The sequence below is a fragment of the Myotis daubentonii genome, chromosome 11 (genome assembly GCF_963259705.1).
Source record: "Myotis daubentonii chromosome 11, mMyoDau2.1, whole genome shotgun sequence".
Classification (NCBI taxonomy): domain Eukaryota; kingdom Metazoa; phylum Chordata; class Mammalia; order Chiroptera; family Vespertilionidae; genus Myotis; species Myotis daubentonii.
Window position 1 is genome coordinate 71,702,224 of NC_081850.1, and position 15,096 is coordinate 71,717,319.

A 15,096-nucleotide genomic window follows, 5' to 3' on the forward strand; every position below is an offset into this window, starting at 1 on the left:
GCTCAGAAGGTTCACCATCACTGCTCTAGGACAATGGTTCTCAACCTGTGGGTCGCGACCCCTTTGGGGGTCGAACGACCCTTTCACAGGGGTCGCCTAAGACCATCGGAAAACACACATATAATTACATATTGTTTTTGTGATTAATCACTATGCTTTAATTATGTTCAATTTGTAACAATGAAAATACATCCTGCATATCAGTTATCTACAATATGATTCATAACAGTAGCAAAATTACAGTTATGAAGTAGCAACGAAAATAATTTTATGGTTGGGGTCACCACAACATGAGGAACTGTATTAAAGGGTCGAGGCATTAGGAAGGTTGAGAACCACTGCTCTAGGAGGTCACTGTTTGATTTTGGGTCAGGGCACATGCCCAAGTTGCAGGCTTGGTCCCCAGTAGGGGACGTGCAGGAGGCAGCTAAATGATGCTCCTATCTTTCCCTCTCCATTCCCCTCTTAAATCAATAAAATGGGAGGGAGGGAAGGAAAGAGGGAGGGAGGCAGGACTTAAAGCATCCTGATATAGGATGAAAGAGTCCTGGACAGGACCTTGGAAGACAAAAGGCAAGACCATCCTCTGCCACCAATAAATTCTGGAGTGAGAGCAAAACTCCACCCCCATTGGAAAAACCAGGATAACTTCACCTGCCCAGTTGTGAGGGTGGAAGAGGACCTTCCAAGGGCCTCCACACTGACTCATTCCTTTGTAGAGAGCACCACTGTGTTTGGTTAGCTAGGAATTTAGGTTGAATTCCAATCCCAGACACCAGCTAAAAGGTGATTTCACAGGCATTAGAAGCTGGAAAGAAGATTTGAAAAGAAAGAGCATTTCCTGCAAACTAAAGCTGATCCCTTCCTCTGGACAGCAGCGCAGCCACCCGGCACAAGCCACAGGGCAGTCAGCGCAGGCCTTGCCACAACAGCACACGCTGCCTCCCCTGGACATCTCTGTTCTAGAAAAGGGGCATGTGGGTCAGCGCCAGGCGTCATCAGACCATGCCTACTGAGCCCCGTAACCATCTCCTGACTTAAGAGGTCACCTGGGGAGTTTCTTGAATATGCACCTGGCCAGGCCCACTTCTAGCCCGTATGATCCAGGCAGTATGGGGTGGAGCCCAGGTGTTGCATTATTTAAAAAATTCCCAGAGGGCTGTGAAAAAAAAAGAGCCATATTTAGGGACCACTGATATAACTGCCTCAAAATCGAAACCTTTTCTCCTTTGTGTAGCTCATGTGGCCACCAGATTAAATTGAGTTTGTGTCATTCACTTGTTCAAAACCCTTTGAGGAATCTCCATTTCTAATCCTAATTAACTTTAAATTCCAATAGCATGGCTTTTAAGCCCTCTGCCCGTCTCTCCTATCATCACTCCCCCACCAAATACCAAGTATGGTTGAGGTAGGTCATTGCCTTTTCATATTATTTTAATTAGTTCTGCCTCCTCTGGCCCCAGGACCTTTGCTCGTGCTGCATTCTCTCCATCTCTGACATCTTAGAAGGGAGCATGGAACCTGGCACAGAGTGAGACTCAGTGGCTTCTTATTGATTAAAGAAATAAATGGACGGATGAATGAATGAATACATCATCTGGGTCCTAAGGATTTATGTGGTCAAACGCTATTATGTTCTTTCTTCTGTCCTTAGGAAGTTATTGTGGGTCCAGACACCACCTCCTACAGCCTGGCAGAGCTGAGCCCATCCACTCACTACACAGCAAAGATCCAAGCACTGAACGGGCCCCTGAGGAGCAAGCTGGTCCAAACCATCTTCACCACAAGTAAGGGCCGCAGGGATCAAACCTGTGAGACTGAACCAGCCCTCCTCTCCTCTGACTGCTACATTAAATTCACCCATCAAACCTCTGACAAGGATCAGTTCCCTGCCACTCCCTGAAAGCCCTAGGAATGTGGGTGCAAGAGATGACAGGGCTCATGGTGAAAGGGAAGGAGGGTCAGTAGCGAGAACTACTGGATTCAGTCCTCATCTCCACCATTTGCTCTGTGTGACTCGGGAAATCACTGCCATTCTACGAGCCTCAATTTTTTCACCTATACAATGGACTTGATAACCACCCCTTTTTCACATGAACTCTGTGAGAGTCCTTGTATTTGAACTCCTAACCCATTGTGTGGTCCATTCTCAGGGCTCATTATACACTTAGGGCCCCTCTTTTTCTTCAGCTTTTTCTTCAACATTTGCAAAGCCTGTCCATATTCACTCATGCACAGCCTCCCACCAAACTGGTGTGGTGGGCCAGGAATGCCATCCCCAGTTTTTTGGTGGAGAAACAGAGGCTCCCAGAGGCTCCCTTGATTTCTCAAGGCTACACCATGACTCAGAGTCAGCTTTGGGCTCAGTGTTCCAGGACCAGGGAACCGCCCCTGCACCCTGCCACTGCGTACCTTCTGCAGATGTTAGGCATGCAAGGTGTTCCATTGGTGAATAAGAGGAAGCAGCCATTCCTGGGAAGGGAGGAGTCTGCCTTTGGGGAGCCCTGAACCTGGGTTGCATGGAGCGGACCCCAGAGATGCCTCCTGCCCACACTCTTCACTCTGGTTATTCTGCACACACCAGCTGAGGGAGGGTCACAGGCAAACGCACCTCTTTGCCAGAACTTACACCAGGTGTTGGGAATGCAAAAATATGAGTGTGCCCTAAATATGACTTCAGATGAGGGCTGTGAAATAGACAACAGCTAATGACGCAACTTCAGGTGAAGGTCAAGTACAGTGAGGAGTCAGATCAGAAAAAGGACAGCTGTGGCCATCAGTTCTCCTTGCCACCTGCTAAGCACAGGCCCAAGATTGTCTGTATCTATCATGGTTTTAAGTTTTTGCATCACATTACTGCACTTGGAAATTCCCCAAGCATTCTTGTTCTCCCGGACCCCACCTGTCTAAGATCCTAGGCTGAGGGCAGTAAATGCCATCTCCAGCGTCCTAAGGCAAGAAAGTGAGGAATTCAGGACTGAACTCCTGAATTATCTGGTGACACTGAGATGCATCCGGCCTAACAGAGTGCCCTGATCCACAGTGAGCCACCCACTGGGTGCTGGGGACCTAGACAGCCTGGCCACTCCAGGTAGATTGAGGCCAACCTCACACACGGCCATCACAGTGGCTCACCCCTCCTCCCACTGACATCATTGACAGCTTCCATCAATCTAAGGGACTGAGATGGATGTGTCCCTTAGAGCCACAACCTGTAAGCCGCACTGCGCCCACGCCGATAGGTTTTGTCCCCTCTTGCATCTGAGGGAACACAGCCTCAGAGAGGGTCAGTCATCCAGCCCCAAAGAGTAGAGCTGAAATCCGCGAGCTCCCACCCCAGTCTCCCTGCTTGACGCCACTCTTTCTTCTACCCCCCAGTTGGACTCCTGTACCCATTCCCCAGGGACTGCTCCCAGGCAATGCTGAACGGAGACACAACCTCTGGCCTCTACACTATTTACCTGAACAGCAATAAGGCCCAGGCTCTGGAAGTCTTCTGTGACATGACCTCTGATGGGGGCGGATGGATCGTGAGTATCACCGAAACCCCAGCACAGGGGCATTGGGGGGGGGGGGGCATGGGGGCGGGGCAGGAGGGCTGGAGGCCCTGCCCCTGCACTCTCACCCCAAGGTGCATGAGGTTTGTAAGATAGTGCCTGCCACAAGCAGACACTCAAAGATTATCTCTTAAACAAAAGAATGGGGACAAAAAGAAGAAAATATTTTTCTTGTAATTTATGTCTTCTGATCCTTAGCTCTGTGATGCACAAAAATGACAGTGGTCATAAACCCACTGTGTATATTAATTACCATTTGCTCTCTACCAGGCATTGCGCTAAGAATTTTATATGAATTACGTCAATTGCATTACCATATGAGCTGGGTAGTATTTTTTAAATTGACACACTATTTTTTTAGAGCAGTTTTACGTTTACAACAAAACTGAGCATATGGCCCTAGCCGGTTTGGCTCAGTGGATAGAGCATCAGCCTGTGGATGGAAGAGTCCCGGGTTCGATTCCAGTCAAGGGCATGTACCTTGGTTGCAGGCTCCTCCCTGGCCCTAGCCCTAGTCAGGGCATGAGCAGGAGGCAACCAATCGACGTGTTTCTCTCTGTCCCTCTCTCTTCCACTCTTTCTAAAAATCAATGGGAAAAAAATATCTTAGGATGGGGAATAAAAAATAATAATAAATGATAAAATGCAACACTATTTTTTTAAAAAATTGAGCATGTGGTACAGTGAGTGCCCCCAGGCCCTGGTCCCCTGGTCTCCCGCCGTCAGCATCCCGCCCCGGGTGTGCATTAGTTACAAGTGACCCTACACTAACATAGCATCATCCTGGGGCAGTGGGTGGTATTTTTAGTCCCTACGCTTCAGGTGAGAACACCGAGGCTCAGAGAAGGGAGGTGAGCTGCCCAAGTTACCTGGCAAATTATGAGGACAGAGCTGGGACAGGTGCTTCCCCACGGCCCGATGTTCTTCCTCTCAGAAAGGCGCCTTCCCTTTCCTCCAGTAGCTTGAGTGCACCCGGCCTCACTGGTTGTGTTCACAGGTGTTCCTGAGGCGCAAAAACGGACGCGAGGACTTCTATCGCAACTGGAAAGCCTATGCCGCTGGGTTTGGGGACCGCAGAGAAGAGTTCTGGCTCGGTGAGGCCACTCTGCGTGCTTATGTCCCAAACGTCCATTTCTGCCCCCTCATCACTTGTCCCAACCCACAGCGACCTCTGGGAGAGAAATGGATGAGGGGGAAACAGCTCTGGTAGTACACACTGAATTTCAACTTCTCAGTGGAAAATATTTTAAATTCTCTGGGTCATTAAAAATAAAACTCTGGTCAAGGGAGAGCCAACAATCAGGCCTTAAGAATGAGCCTCGCCTTTAGTCATTCACTGGCCACTTAAGAATTGTCCTCCTGAACCGTTAACTGCTTCTGCCCTGGGCTCCTGGTGGTGAGATGGGGTCTTATAGCCATAACCTCTGAGCACCCCTGCAAGGTACAAAGTTCCTGTCTTGCACATAGGAAACCAGAGTCTTGGAGGAGAATCTAGCCAATACTGTGAGCATCTGAGCTGCAATGTGAAATGTCCTGAGGCAGCACTACAATGCCCTCCTCCATCCATCCACACGCTCACACCTTCCCATAACCTCCCTGCAAAGGGACTGTCTGGCGGGAATGTCTATCCAGCTATCATCCCTTCCCTTTCACTTGTACGGAGCTTTAGAGTTTACCAGGGGCTTTCTCCACCTCACCTCCTCTGATCTTCACAACACTCGGGGTTGGCAGGACAAAGCTCTCAACCTGAGTTAGCCTGAGGCTTAGAAACATCATCTGTTTTGCCTGGTGTTGCCCCAGCAAGGAGCAGACCAAGCTGCAAGCCCGGGTCTAAGACTCGACCCTCCTTAACACACATCAGCCGCTGCCCTGATGCGGGTGGAGTAGAAACAATAGCCTCTTTTGCTGGTGCTTCTGCATCATCCCTTGCCTGTCGTCCACAGGGCTGGACAACCTGAACAAAATCACGTCTCAAGGGCAGTACGAGTTGCGGGTGGACCTGCGGGACCACGGGAAGACAGCCTATGCCGTCTATGACAAGTTCAGCGTGGGAGACGCCAAGACTCGCTACAAGCTGAAGGTGGAGGGGTACAGCGGGACAGCAGGTACGGACGGCCACTCAGAGCACAAGGAACCACAGGACCTTCCTGTGTTCTCAGCTGATTCCTCCCTGCATCATCCCTCCCTTCATTCATCCATCCATTTATTGGGTCATCCTTTATTGAGTATTTGAATCCCTACTGGGTGCTAATCCCTAAGAGCTACTATTGGACCGAGCTGGGAAGGTATTTTGGTCACCGAAACAGAGAAGGTTGGGAAGCAGGACATTCAGGGTCTATCTGGAGCTGCCATCACTTAGAAATGTTTAGATTTAAGCATAGACTGACAGGAAAAGTTTCTCAGGGGCCTTCACACTTGTGTAACCCACTGCTTCTCAATCTATTATGTACATACTAGAGGGCCAGTGCACAAAATTCGTGCAATTGTGGGGGGGAGGCCTCAGCCCAGCCTGTGCCCTCTGGCAGTCTGGGACCCCTGTGGGAGTGCACTGACCACCCGGGGGAAGCTCCTGTGTTGAGCGTCTGCCCCCTGGTGGTCAGTGCACATCATAGAGACCAGTCGATCTGCTGTTTGATTTGCATATTAGCCTTTTATTATATAGGATGAGCCCTCAAGGGATGCCAGGTGCTGACACAGCCACCGAGATTCAGTGTTTCTTACAAGCTCCCTGGTGATGCCGCAGTGGGTGGTGTTGCACTCTGAGTAGCAAACAATTCAGTCCATCACCAACTGCTCGAGTCTCTTGGAAGACATCCCTGCCACATGGCCAACCAGCCTCAGCCTGAACACCCCAGGGCAGAAGACTTCCGCAGCACTGTTTTTGTTCTTTGGTCCCCAACCTAGTGCAAATTTCTTGACTTAACACGGCCTCTGTGTGGTGTCTGGCGCCACATTAGAGGAGAAATAAACAAGGACACAGTATGCATTCAGGGCTCCTGGGTCGCATCCTTTGGTGCAGATATTCCCACACATTACCCTCACTCAGTTCTCACAGAAGCCATGCCAGGAAGGCACAGAGGAGGAAAACGAGGCTCAGAAAAGTTCGGCGACTTGCCCAAGTGACACAGCTTGTAGAGAGCAGGCCCAGGTATAAGCCGGGCTGCAGAAGGTGCTCTTGGGAACAAAAGGGATCAGGTCTGAGAGTGTGCCCAGCCCGTGCCACCCTGCCCACTTTGGGTGGCTCTCAGTGATGTGCATGAAAACAGAAGAGATGCTGTGGTATATTTACAGCCTCTCTGAGCCCTGAAAGAAAACATCTATGATTTTTTAAAAAACTCCAGATAAAAGTTTGCTGAAAGCCAGGCTCAGTGGAAGAAGAGACAAAGCTCTTTAGAGAAGAGAGAGGCCCCTCAAAGAAGCCTGACATTTTATTACCTGGCCATAAATACCTTTGGTGGAGATGGCTTCAGGCAAGAGGGATACAGTTACATGGCAAACAAAGACTAGCTGACTGAGCAGCGGGAGGGAGTGAGCCTCCGCCCCTCTCTGTAATTCCAGCAGATATGAGCTGGGATGCATCCCTGACAGGAGACACCTCATTTATCAGTGTCCACCTGCCACGCTCATGCTCTCAGCAGCTTAGACAGGCACCTGCTGCCTCTGACAACCTGCTCCTAAAGGCCAGGGTAGGTGCCAGGGCATCCTGATGCTTTGATGCACTGCGCTGGCCCGGTGGGGAGTGAGGGTGCACAGAAAGAACGGCACTGAAATCTTCCCAAAACTCCATGTGTTCATTTATAAACTAGATTCCCCCAAAGCACTCCATGAGTGGGCTTTTTGTCCAAGAGTCAGGGAACGCTGGTCCCATAAACACTTAGAAATCTGATAGCTGAAGGGTTTGCTTCCAAGTATGGTTCTAAAGATTTGTATTTAGGGGAAAGCATTCTTAAATGCAGATTTCTCACATTTCTCAGTGAGTGCCTTTATGGAAAGGGAATGCAAAACATCATAAAAATAGCACTAATCATAACTATTTACTCAACTCTTTTTAGCAAATACCTTATATATGATCCCAGCAGCACTCTGAGGTGGATAGAATCAATGTGCTAGTCCCATTTTATAGCATAGAAAACTGAGGTACAACAAGCAGCTTGACCTGTGCAAGGTCACAGCTAGGGAGTGAAAGAGATGAGACTTGAAGCTGGACCATAAAGTCACCCGCAGCCCTCTTTCTACCACATGCTGCTTCTGTCAGAAATGCATCCGTGGATGACACTCATATCCCATCTAGTCCCATGTGTGACCCTAAATCTGGCCTAGTGTTCAAGGCTGGCCCACCCAGGCCCGTTCGCTTGTCACCTCCAGTTGTGTCCTTCACATCCCAGAGGAGACTCCAGCTGGGATCTCTCAGGTGCATTCTCTCTCTCTCTCCCCCAGGTGACTCGATGGCCTACCACAATGGCAGGTCCTTCTCCACCTTCGACAAGGACACAGACTCAGCCATCACCAACTGTGCTCTGTCCTACAAGGGGGCCTTCTGGTACAAGAACTGTCACCGTGTCAACCTGATGGGCAGATATGGGGACAATAACCACAGTCAGGTGAGTGGACCGAGAGGGCCCAGGACCAAGCTTGGAAGCCGGCTGGGGGTGAGACTAGGGTCAGCAACCTCAGTAGATGACATGTTTTTCCCAGCACAGCAGGGGGAACTTCAGTGGCATGCAGGTCAGGTGAGTTATAGAAATAGCCCTAGCTGGTTTGGCTCAGTGGATGGAGCATCAGCCTGCAGACTGAAAGGTCCCAGGTTCGATTCCGGTCAAGGGCACGTACCTGGGTTGCGGGCACATCCCCAGTGGGAGGTGTGCAGGAGGCAGCTGATCGATGTTTCTCTCTCATTGATGTTTCTAACTCTCTATCCCTCTCCCTTCCTCTCTGTAAAAAATCAATAAAATATATTTAAAAAAAAAAAAAGAAATAGCACACGAGGGAAACCACGGGTCAGGTGGATTCCAACACAGAGAGCTTTCCTCGGACAAAATCTTCATCTGACCCCACAAGGAGAGCAGACAAAGGGGAGGCCCTGAGGTGAAGCGGGGTGAGCGCAGGTGTTCCTGCGTCTTGCCACGTTGCCTCAGTTACACTTCCGCTCTGAGCGTTATTCACCACCTTGTCCCCTAACTTCAGTGCAATACAAGGTCTTCCAGAAAATTAAGACAGCTGTGTGCCAAAGGAAACTTCTTTTTCCATCCTTCCTCCCAGCTGTGGAAGGAGGAGAAGATGATATAAAAGGCCGTAAGGAGAGCGGCGTGGGCCCTAGCTCTGGCTCTGTTCCAGCCGCTGTGCTAGCTCCTTCACATTCTCCCATTCCATTCCAACCCCCAGTCAGATCCTTGGTAGGAATCCTGTGGATTAGAAACACCCCCGCACGGAGCTACTCAATTCTGTCACCTCGAGTCCTGGCCTGAATTCTTTCGCACTGTTCCTCGTGATGGCAAGTGCCATCGGCCACCACTTAGTTCCCAGATGGCAGAGCCAACCTCAGGTGGCTGGTGACTAGAGTAACACAGCTGAGTTGGATTCCACCAGCCCCTCCGGCACTTTTCACCACAAAGGTCAATAGACAGAGACAGCTGAACTGCCCGGCAGTCACGCTGGAAGAGAACTCACCCGTCAGCTAGAGCAGTGATGGCGAACCTATGACACGTGTGTCAGAGGTGACACACAAACTCATTGGTTGATTTTTCTTTGTTAAATGGCATTTAAATTTATAAAATAAATATCAAAAATGTCTTTGTTTTACTATGGTTGCAAATATCAAAAAATTTCTATATGTGACACGGCACCAGAGTTAAGTTAGGGTTTTTCAAAATGCTGGCACGCTGAGCTCAAAAGGTTCGCCATCACTGAGCTAGAGAGCAATGGTCAGTGCCTACTGGGAACCAACTGGGAGGTCTTCTCTTGTTCTACAGGGTGTTAACTGGTTCCACTGGAAGGGCCATGAACATTCCATCCAGTTTGCTGAGATGAAGGTGAGACCCAGCAACTTCCGAAACCTCGAAGGCAGGCGCAAGCGGGCATGAATTGCAGGGACACCTGGCTGAGAGGTGTAGGGCCCAGAGGAAGAAGAGAATTTTACCAAAGCACAGTGCAACCCGTCCAACCATCAAGCCACACCTGGGCATCTGGCAGGAGTTCACGTGGACCATGGCGCCTCGGGCCAAAGGCAGGAGCACGGGCCTCCCCCTCTGCGATTCCTTCCTTCGCACCAAAGACAACCTCTCCAACAGGTTTCTGTTGTGTTGTTCGAATCTGCAAAAGCCTTCCAGGGACAGCAGCCAATGGTCTTTCTTCTCGCGGGTGGCTGTGGGCAGAGGGTGGGGGTATCCGCTGTACAGTGGTAGTTTTAGAACCGGCTGTCTTTTACACAAAGTTGCATAATTAATGTTATTTTTTGTTCCCAGTGATTCAGTGTGTGTTATTGGGAGCCATCCCCATTTTTTACATTTTATACAACAGAACCCAGAAAAGCAACCCTGTTTCAATGTTAAGGATATAATTAATATTATTAATATAATAATAAGAATGATGATGAAAACTAAGGATTTTTAAAGAGACTTTCCTTCCTGAAACACATGTGGACAGTACCTGATTGTATTTTTTTTTAATAAAAGCACAAGTACTTTTAAATTGGGCTGTTGTTTCACCTTCCATTGCTGAGCTTGAATCCCATCAAAGCCAAAGTATTTGAACACCAGGGGGTGCTGGAACAGGAAGGTGAGGAGGGTGCTGGTCACGTAGGAAAGAAGGGCCAGAAGGGAGGGAAACACTTTTCTGGACAAAGTTGAACGAGGTCGGAAAAGCTTACACGGTAGATTGAGCTTCTTGCTCAATATTTCCAAGACTAGCTGTTTTGTACACCCATTTTCCTATGTGATCGCCTAACAATGTTATGACGTAGATGAGGCGAGAACTGTTATCATTCCCAGAGGCAGCACTGTCTGAGTGGGCATTTCCGTGAGAAATGAATGATATCACCCACAGGAGGCCCTCAGCGCGGTGCCCGGCTCACAGAAGTGCTAATAGGCAGTAGTTATCCTACTATTACTTTACATAGGACGGGTTGGGGTTCCTACAAGAGCGATGACTTGTGTGTGGCTACTTACCCAGTTAATAATAGAACCAGGATTTAAACTCTGGGCCCAATGTCCCTGCTCCCCCACCCCCACCCCTGATGAAACTGCCCCCTTCCCTGGGGAAAGGTGTGCCATGAGGACAACGGACAGGTTGCAGAATGAGGATGGTCCATGGGATCCTTCATCAGGGTCCACAATCCCGAATCTTAGAACTGCAAAGAATACCTGTTAGGAATATCTCCTCCTTCTCCCCTACTCAAAGCCCCCCCCCCCAAAGGAAGAGAGAGCCCAGTGTCCCCCACCCCCCAGCCTCAGCCTGAAGACATCTGGTAATAGGGGAGCTCACTGCCCAGCACACCAGGCAGATCTGTTCACACCCAGTGACAATGAGTCAGAACCACACTTGACACATTTCTCTTTTAGAACCAGGATGGGGAAAGCAATCCCCAGTTCATTCCCTGAGGCACTTTCAGCAAATTGACTTATTTAATGAAAATGTTGGGGCTGATAGGCCTCATTCAAATGGAATGTGATGGCTCAGAGAGAGGATCAGAGCATGGAGGCTCTGGCCAGGCGCTTTGCCGCACAGTTTATCGCGCTTTAATGAGCGCTGTCATGTCACAGACACAATTTGCTGCTCAGATCACAGACTTGTTGCCTGCAATTCAGCCATAGCAACACCTGCTTTGCTCCATACACCCAAACAAACGGTGCCCTGCAACCGCCAAGCCTTAGTGCAAGCCTTAACACTCTGCAGGCTGCTGCCCGGAGGTCTCTTAGCACCAGCACCAGCCCCATCCCCTCCCAAAAAAGATAGATGGGGCTAAGCTGGTGCTCATGATTCTGCGAGGTTTAGAAGGTAACAGCCATAGGACTTGGGGTTTCAGAGAGCTTCTCCATATCCACACCCTGTTCCTGAGCTGCCCTCAATTCCGACAGGGCATCTTCCCTAGACGTGGTGCCATTTCGATAGGGCGAGTCTAATTAGAGATGTGGGAGCCAGAGTCAAGGCCCCACTAATTGCGGGAATGGGGGGCTGCAGGGCCCTGGAGCACTAGGTAGGGCATGGCTCCTCCGAAAGTGGGTGAGAGGGGAGGGGGACTCAGAGGAAGCTCTGTGGTTAAAATGAAAACAATGGTAAGACTAAGACCAGGCTGTGGCTGGCTGCTGTGAACCAAAAGGGGCCACCTGCTAACCTGACTAGCTCAGCGAAGGCCTGCATGGTGGCCTTGCAAACTCAAGAGACCTAGAGTAACCACAAAGGATGGTCTGAAATGAAAACTTTTTACATAAAAAAGCAGTTTATGATGCATAGTCATGTCCTAGGCCACTATCTTCCCTGACAAAGATCAACTTTGATCTTAATGAGCCTATTGTCTTCTGCATTTATTATAAGGTACCTTCGGAATGTCAGGGTAACATGTGACTTCCCTTTATCCAGATCCCTCAGGGCACAATCAATGCACCAGGGTAGAGACCACAAATTCCCTCATTGTTATTTTATCATGTTAATTGTTGACTGTTAACACCTATGTAGCCTGTGCCCACCTATGTAAAAGAAGCAAATGTCTATCATTTTACTTTTTAACCAATCCCAGGAGTTTCCCAGCTTTGCTATTCCACTTCCCTAATCTATCACCAATGGATTTCATGTAACCCACTTATGTCTCCTCCTTTGATTGTAATTTAAATAAAATATAAGTAATGCCACTCTCCCGAGAATGTTGACATTCTGCTTCCCAGCAATTGTCAACAGTTTGGTTCAAATAAACTCACAAAAATTATTTACAGGTTTGAATGTTTCTTATGTTAACACTGCAAAGGTTGAAGGTAGTACAAAGCCTGGCCTTATAGGCATGTGTTCTCTGAACGCAGCTGAGGATTGTGGAAGGTATTTAAGGCAGGACTGACATAATCAGTGTTGCTCTTCAGAAGGGCAACTCCCCCAACCTGTGTCCCCTGGCCCAGTGGGTGCTGGGCGCCTCCATGTGCACTGGCCAGGATGTGAGCAGGTGTGCTATATCAGTGGCCAGCAGAGGGCTCCCTCTCCTCCTCCTCTTCCTCCACCTCCTCTTTCCTTCCCAGTGAGCCCCCAAAATGAATTGAAAGCTCAGAAAGGCCTCTCCTTGATCACTGCTCCAATCCCAAGACTGGAAAGTAGATCTCAGTATACTATAGGAAACACACACACACACACACACACACACAGTGCAAATCAGCAGCTGCCACATTAGCCCAGTATATTTGCAGTTACAGGTTGAATGTGTTCAGAGCAGTGAAGTTAACGGGACTTGAGGTGCCAAAGCTGGGACTAAAGCCCAGGACTTCTGAGCCCTTCAACCACAGAGCCGTGAGGAGCGCCATCTCACTCGGTGCACCCAGAACACCTGCCACTTGCCAGTTCCCACATCATGATTTACAGTTTGCAAAGCAGGTGTGATCACAGCAACTTCTGCAAAGTAATCCTTGCAGTTGGAGCTGAGCTTGAACCCCAGGTTTTCCGACAACCAAACAATCTTGGTCTACTTGCTTAATTTTCCAGAGTACCCCTAAAGATGAGAATGAAGGGGACCTCCGACCCTGAAGAGAATTTGTGTTGATTTAAAAGAGAACCTGACAGTGCCTGGCAGGGAGGAAATGCCAATCCAAGTTTGTCTCTGAAGTTGCGTCTGGGTGCAATACTTAAGTCTACCAGCAGATGGCAGTCTCCCCCGGCTTTAGGGGGGTAGGAGCTCCTTGTGAACCTGGTGATGTGGACAGATGCCAACTGGGCTCCCAGACTCACAGACCCTTTCGAGAAAACACTTCACCTCCACTCTAATCCCTCTCTCCATAAGGGGCTCGAGTTCTGCCCTGGGCGTGGCAGGTGCTGCACAAAGCCTCCTGTAGACAACCACACACCCTTGGTTTGTCACCACCTGCAAATCTGCATTGGGGTGGGGGGCAGGGACAGAGTGTCCAATCCCACTCAGATTCTGCAAGGACCTCCTGGCCAGGACTACTGAGCAGCCTTCTCGGGCATGGTTAAGGGCTCCGTTGTATTAACGCCCCACCACTAACTTACGTTTGCTTTCTCCTCCCTCACTGCTGCTTGTGAAGGCCAAGCTCTCCCTTTCCTGCCGTCCCACGCTTGTTCCTTTGGCTAGTCCTGGGCCCCTCAGTTCCTACAGCTCAACTTCCCAGCGCAGAGCGAGGCACACCTAGCAATGGGGCCAGTTCCTGTTGCCCTGATGTTTACTTTCTCTTCACCCCTAACACCTGGGTGAGATGGCGATACCTCCAGATTATCCTGAGCAGCTTGGGCAGCATTGAAAACAAAGTCAGGGCCCTGTGCCCCCAACACTTGCCTCCTAGAGCACGTCTCTGCCCCCAGAGAGTTGTAGGGGGATCCTCTTAACACATTTCGTACCGCTCAGGAGTGTTCTCGTGTTTCGCGCGCCATCTGTTAAGGACCGCTCATGAGTGTTCTCGTTTTTTCACGCCCATGGAAAAAGGAGCGAATCTAGATACTTAAGTAAATTTTGTGTGGTCCCTCTTCATAGAGGAAAATGTTCTACGCAGTACCATACATTAAAAAAGTACTAGGAACTTTAATTGTTTAATTGTTTGTTTTTGTAAATAAAAATGTTATAATTATTGAAAAACAACACCTAAAGTGCATTATGATGATTTAAAAATAACGTGCAGTTTGCCCAAAAACGTGCGGTCCCTGGCGTATGTCTTAGAGATTTCTATGTGGTACGCAATGTGTTAAAATGCCAATCATTTCATCCCGCTGATCACAGCCCCCAAAGCTTACCTCCTGGCTTAGCCCAACCCCACACAGCTACAATGGCTTTCGAGGACCTGCGTGATCCCTCTCATACTTCCATGACCTCAACTCCACTCCCAGGATGCTCTCGGCACGCCGGCCTTCCTGCTGTCCTTCAAACCCACAAACATGACCCCGCTTCAGACTTTACCTGGAACGCCCTTTCCCCAACACACGTGTGGCTCACTCTCACTTCCTTCAGGCATCTTCCAATGTCACCTTTCAGCGAGACTTTCCCTCGCCACCCACAGAAGCATGCACATGCACAGGCACACATGCAAAAACACATGCGTGTGCACACACATGCACACAGCCCTGTGCCCAGTACTCCTCTCTTTGTTCTCCATAGCACATATTTCCACCAGACAGGCCGCTGGTTTACTTATGTAGGTGCATGTTTTCTAGAAACCAACCCCTGGAACAGCAGGAGCCATATGAGTGTCCGCTCCGCCGTATCTCCAACCCCCAGAGGAGAGCCTATGCTGTTATTTCCCAGTCACTGCATGCTACCTGGCTGCCCAGACCTGGGAGGAGAGGCACGGAGACCTTGTTAGCCTCGCCTCATTTTCTACTTAATGCATCGAGTGTCAACTCT

At 49.4% G+C, this 15,096-nt stretch overlaps 1 protein-coding gene across 13 annotated transcripts in view; it reads left to right on the plus strand.

Annotated features, from left to right (window-relative positions):
* TNC (tenascin C) overlaps window positions 1-10,248 on the plus strand; it is an 88,882-nt gene extending 78,634 nt beyond the window's left edge. For all 13 annotated transcript variants that reach the window (XM_059657844.1, XM_059657845.1, XM_059657848.1 and 10 more), the window contains 6 exons: window positions 1,655-1,787; window positions 3,379-3,530; window positions 4,555-4,651; window positions 5,501-5,662; window positions 7,995-8,158; window positions 9,527-10,248. In XM_059657844.1, the coding sequence (XP_059513827.1) occupies window positions 1,655-1,787; window positions 3,379-3,530; window positions 4,555-4,651; window positions 5,501-5,662; window positions 7,995-8,158; window positions 9,527-9,637 (819 nt within the window). In that variant the 3' untranslated portion in view covers window positions 9,638-10,248. The remainder of the gene's footprint in view (window positions 1-1,654; window positions 1,788-3,378; window positions 3,531-4,554; window positions 4,652-5,500; window positions 5,663-7,994; window positions 8,159-9,526) is intronic.
* Window positions 10,249-15,096: the final 4,848 nt, after the last annotated feature.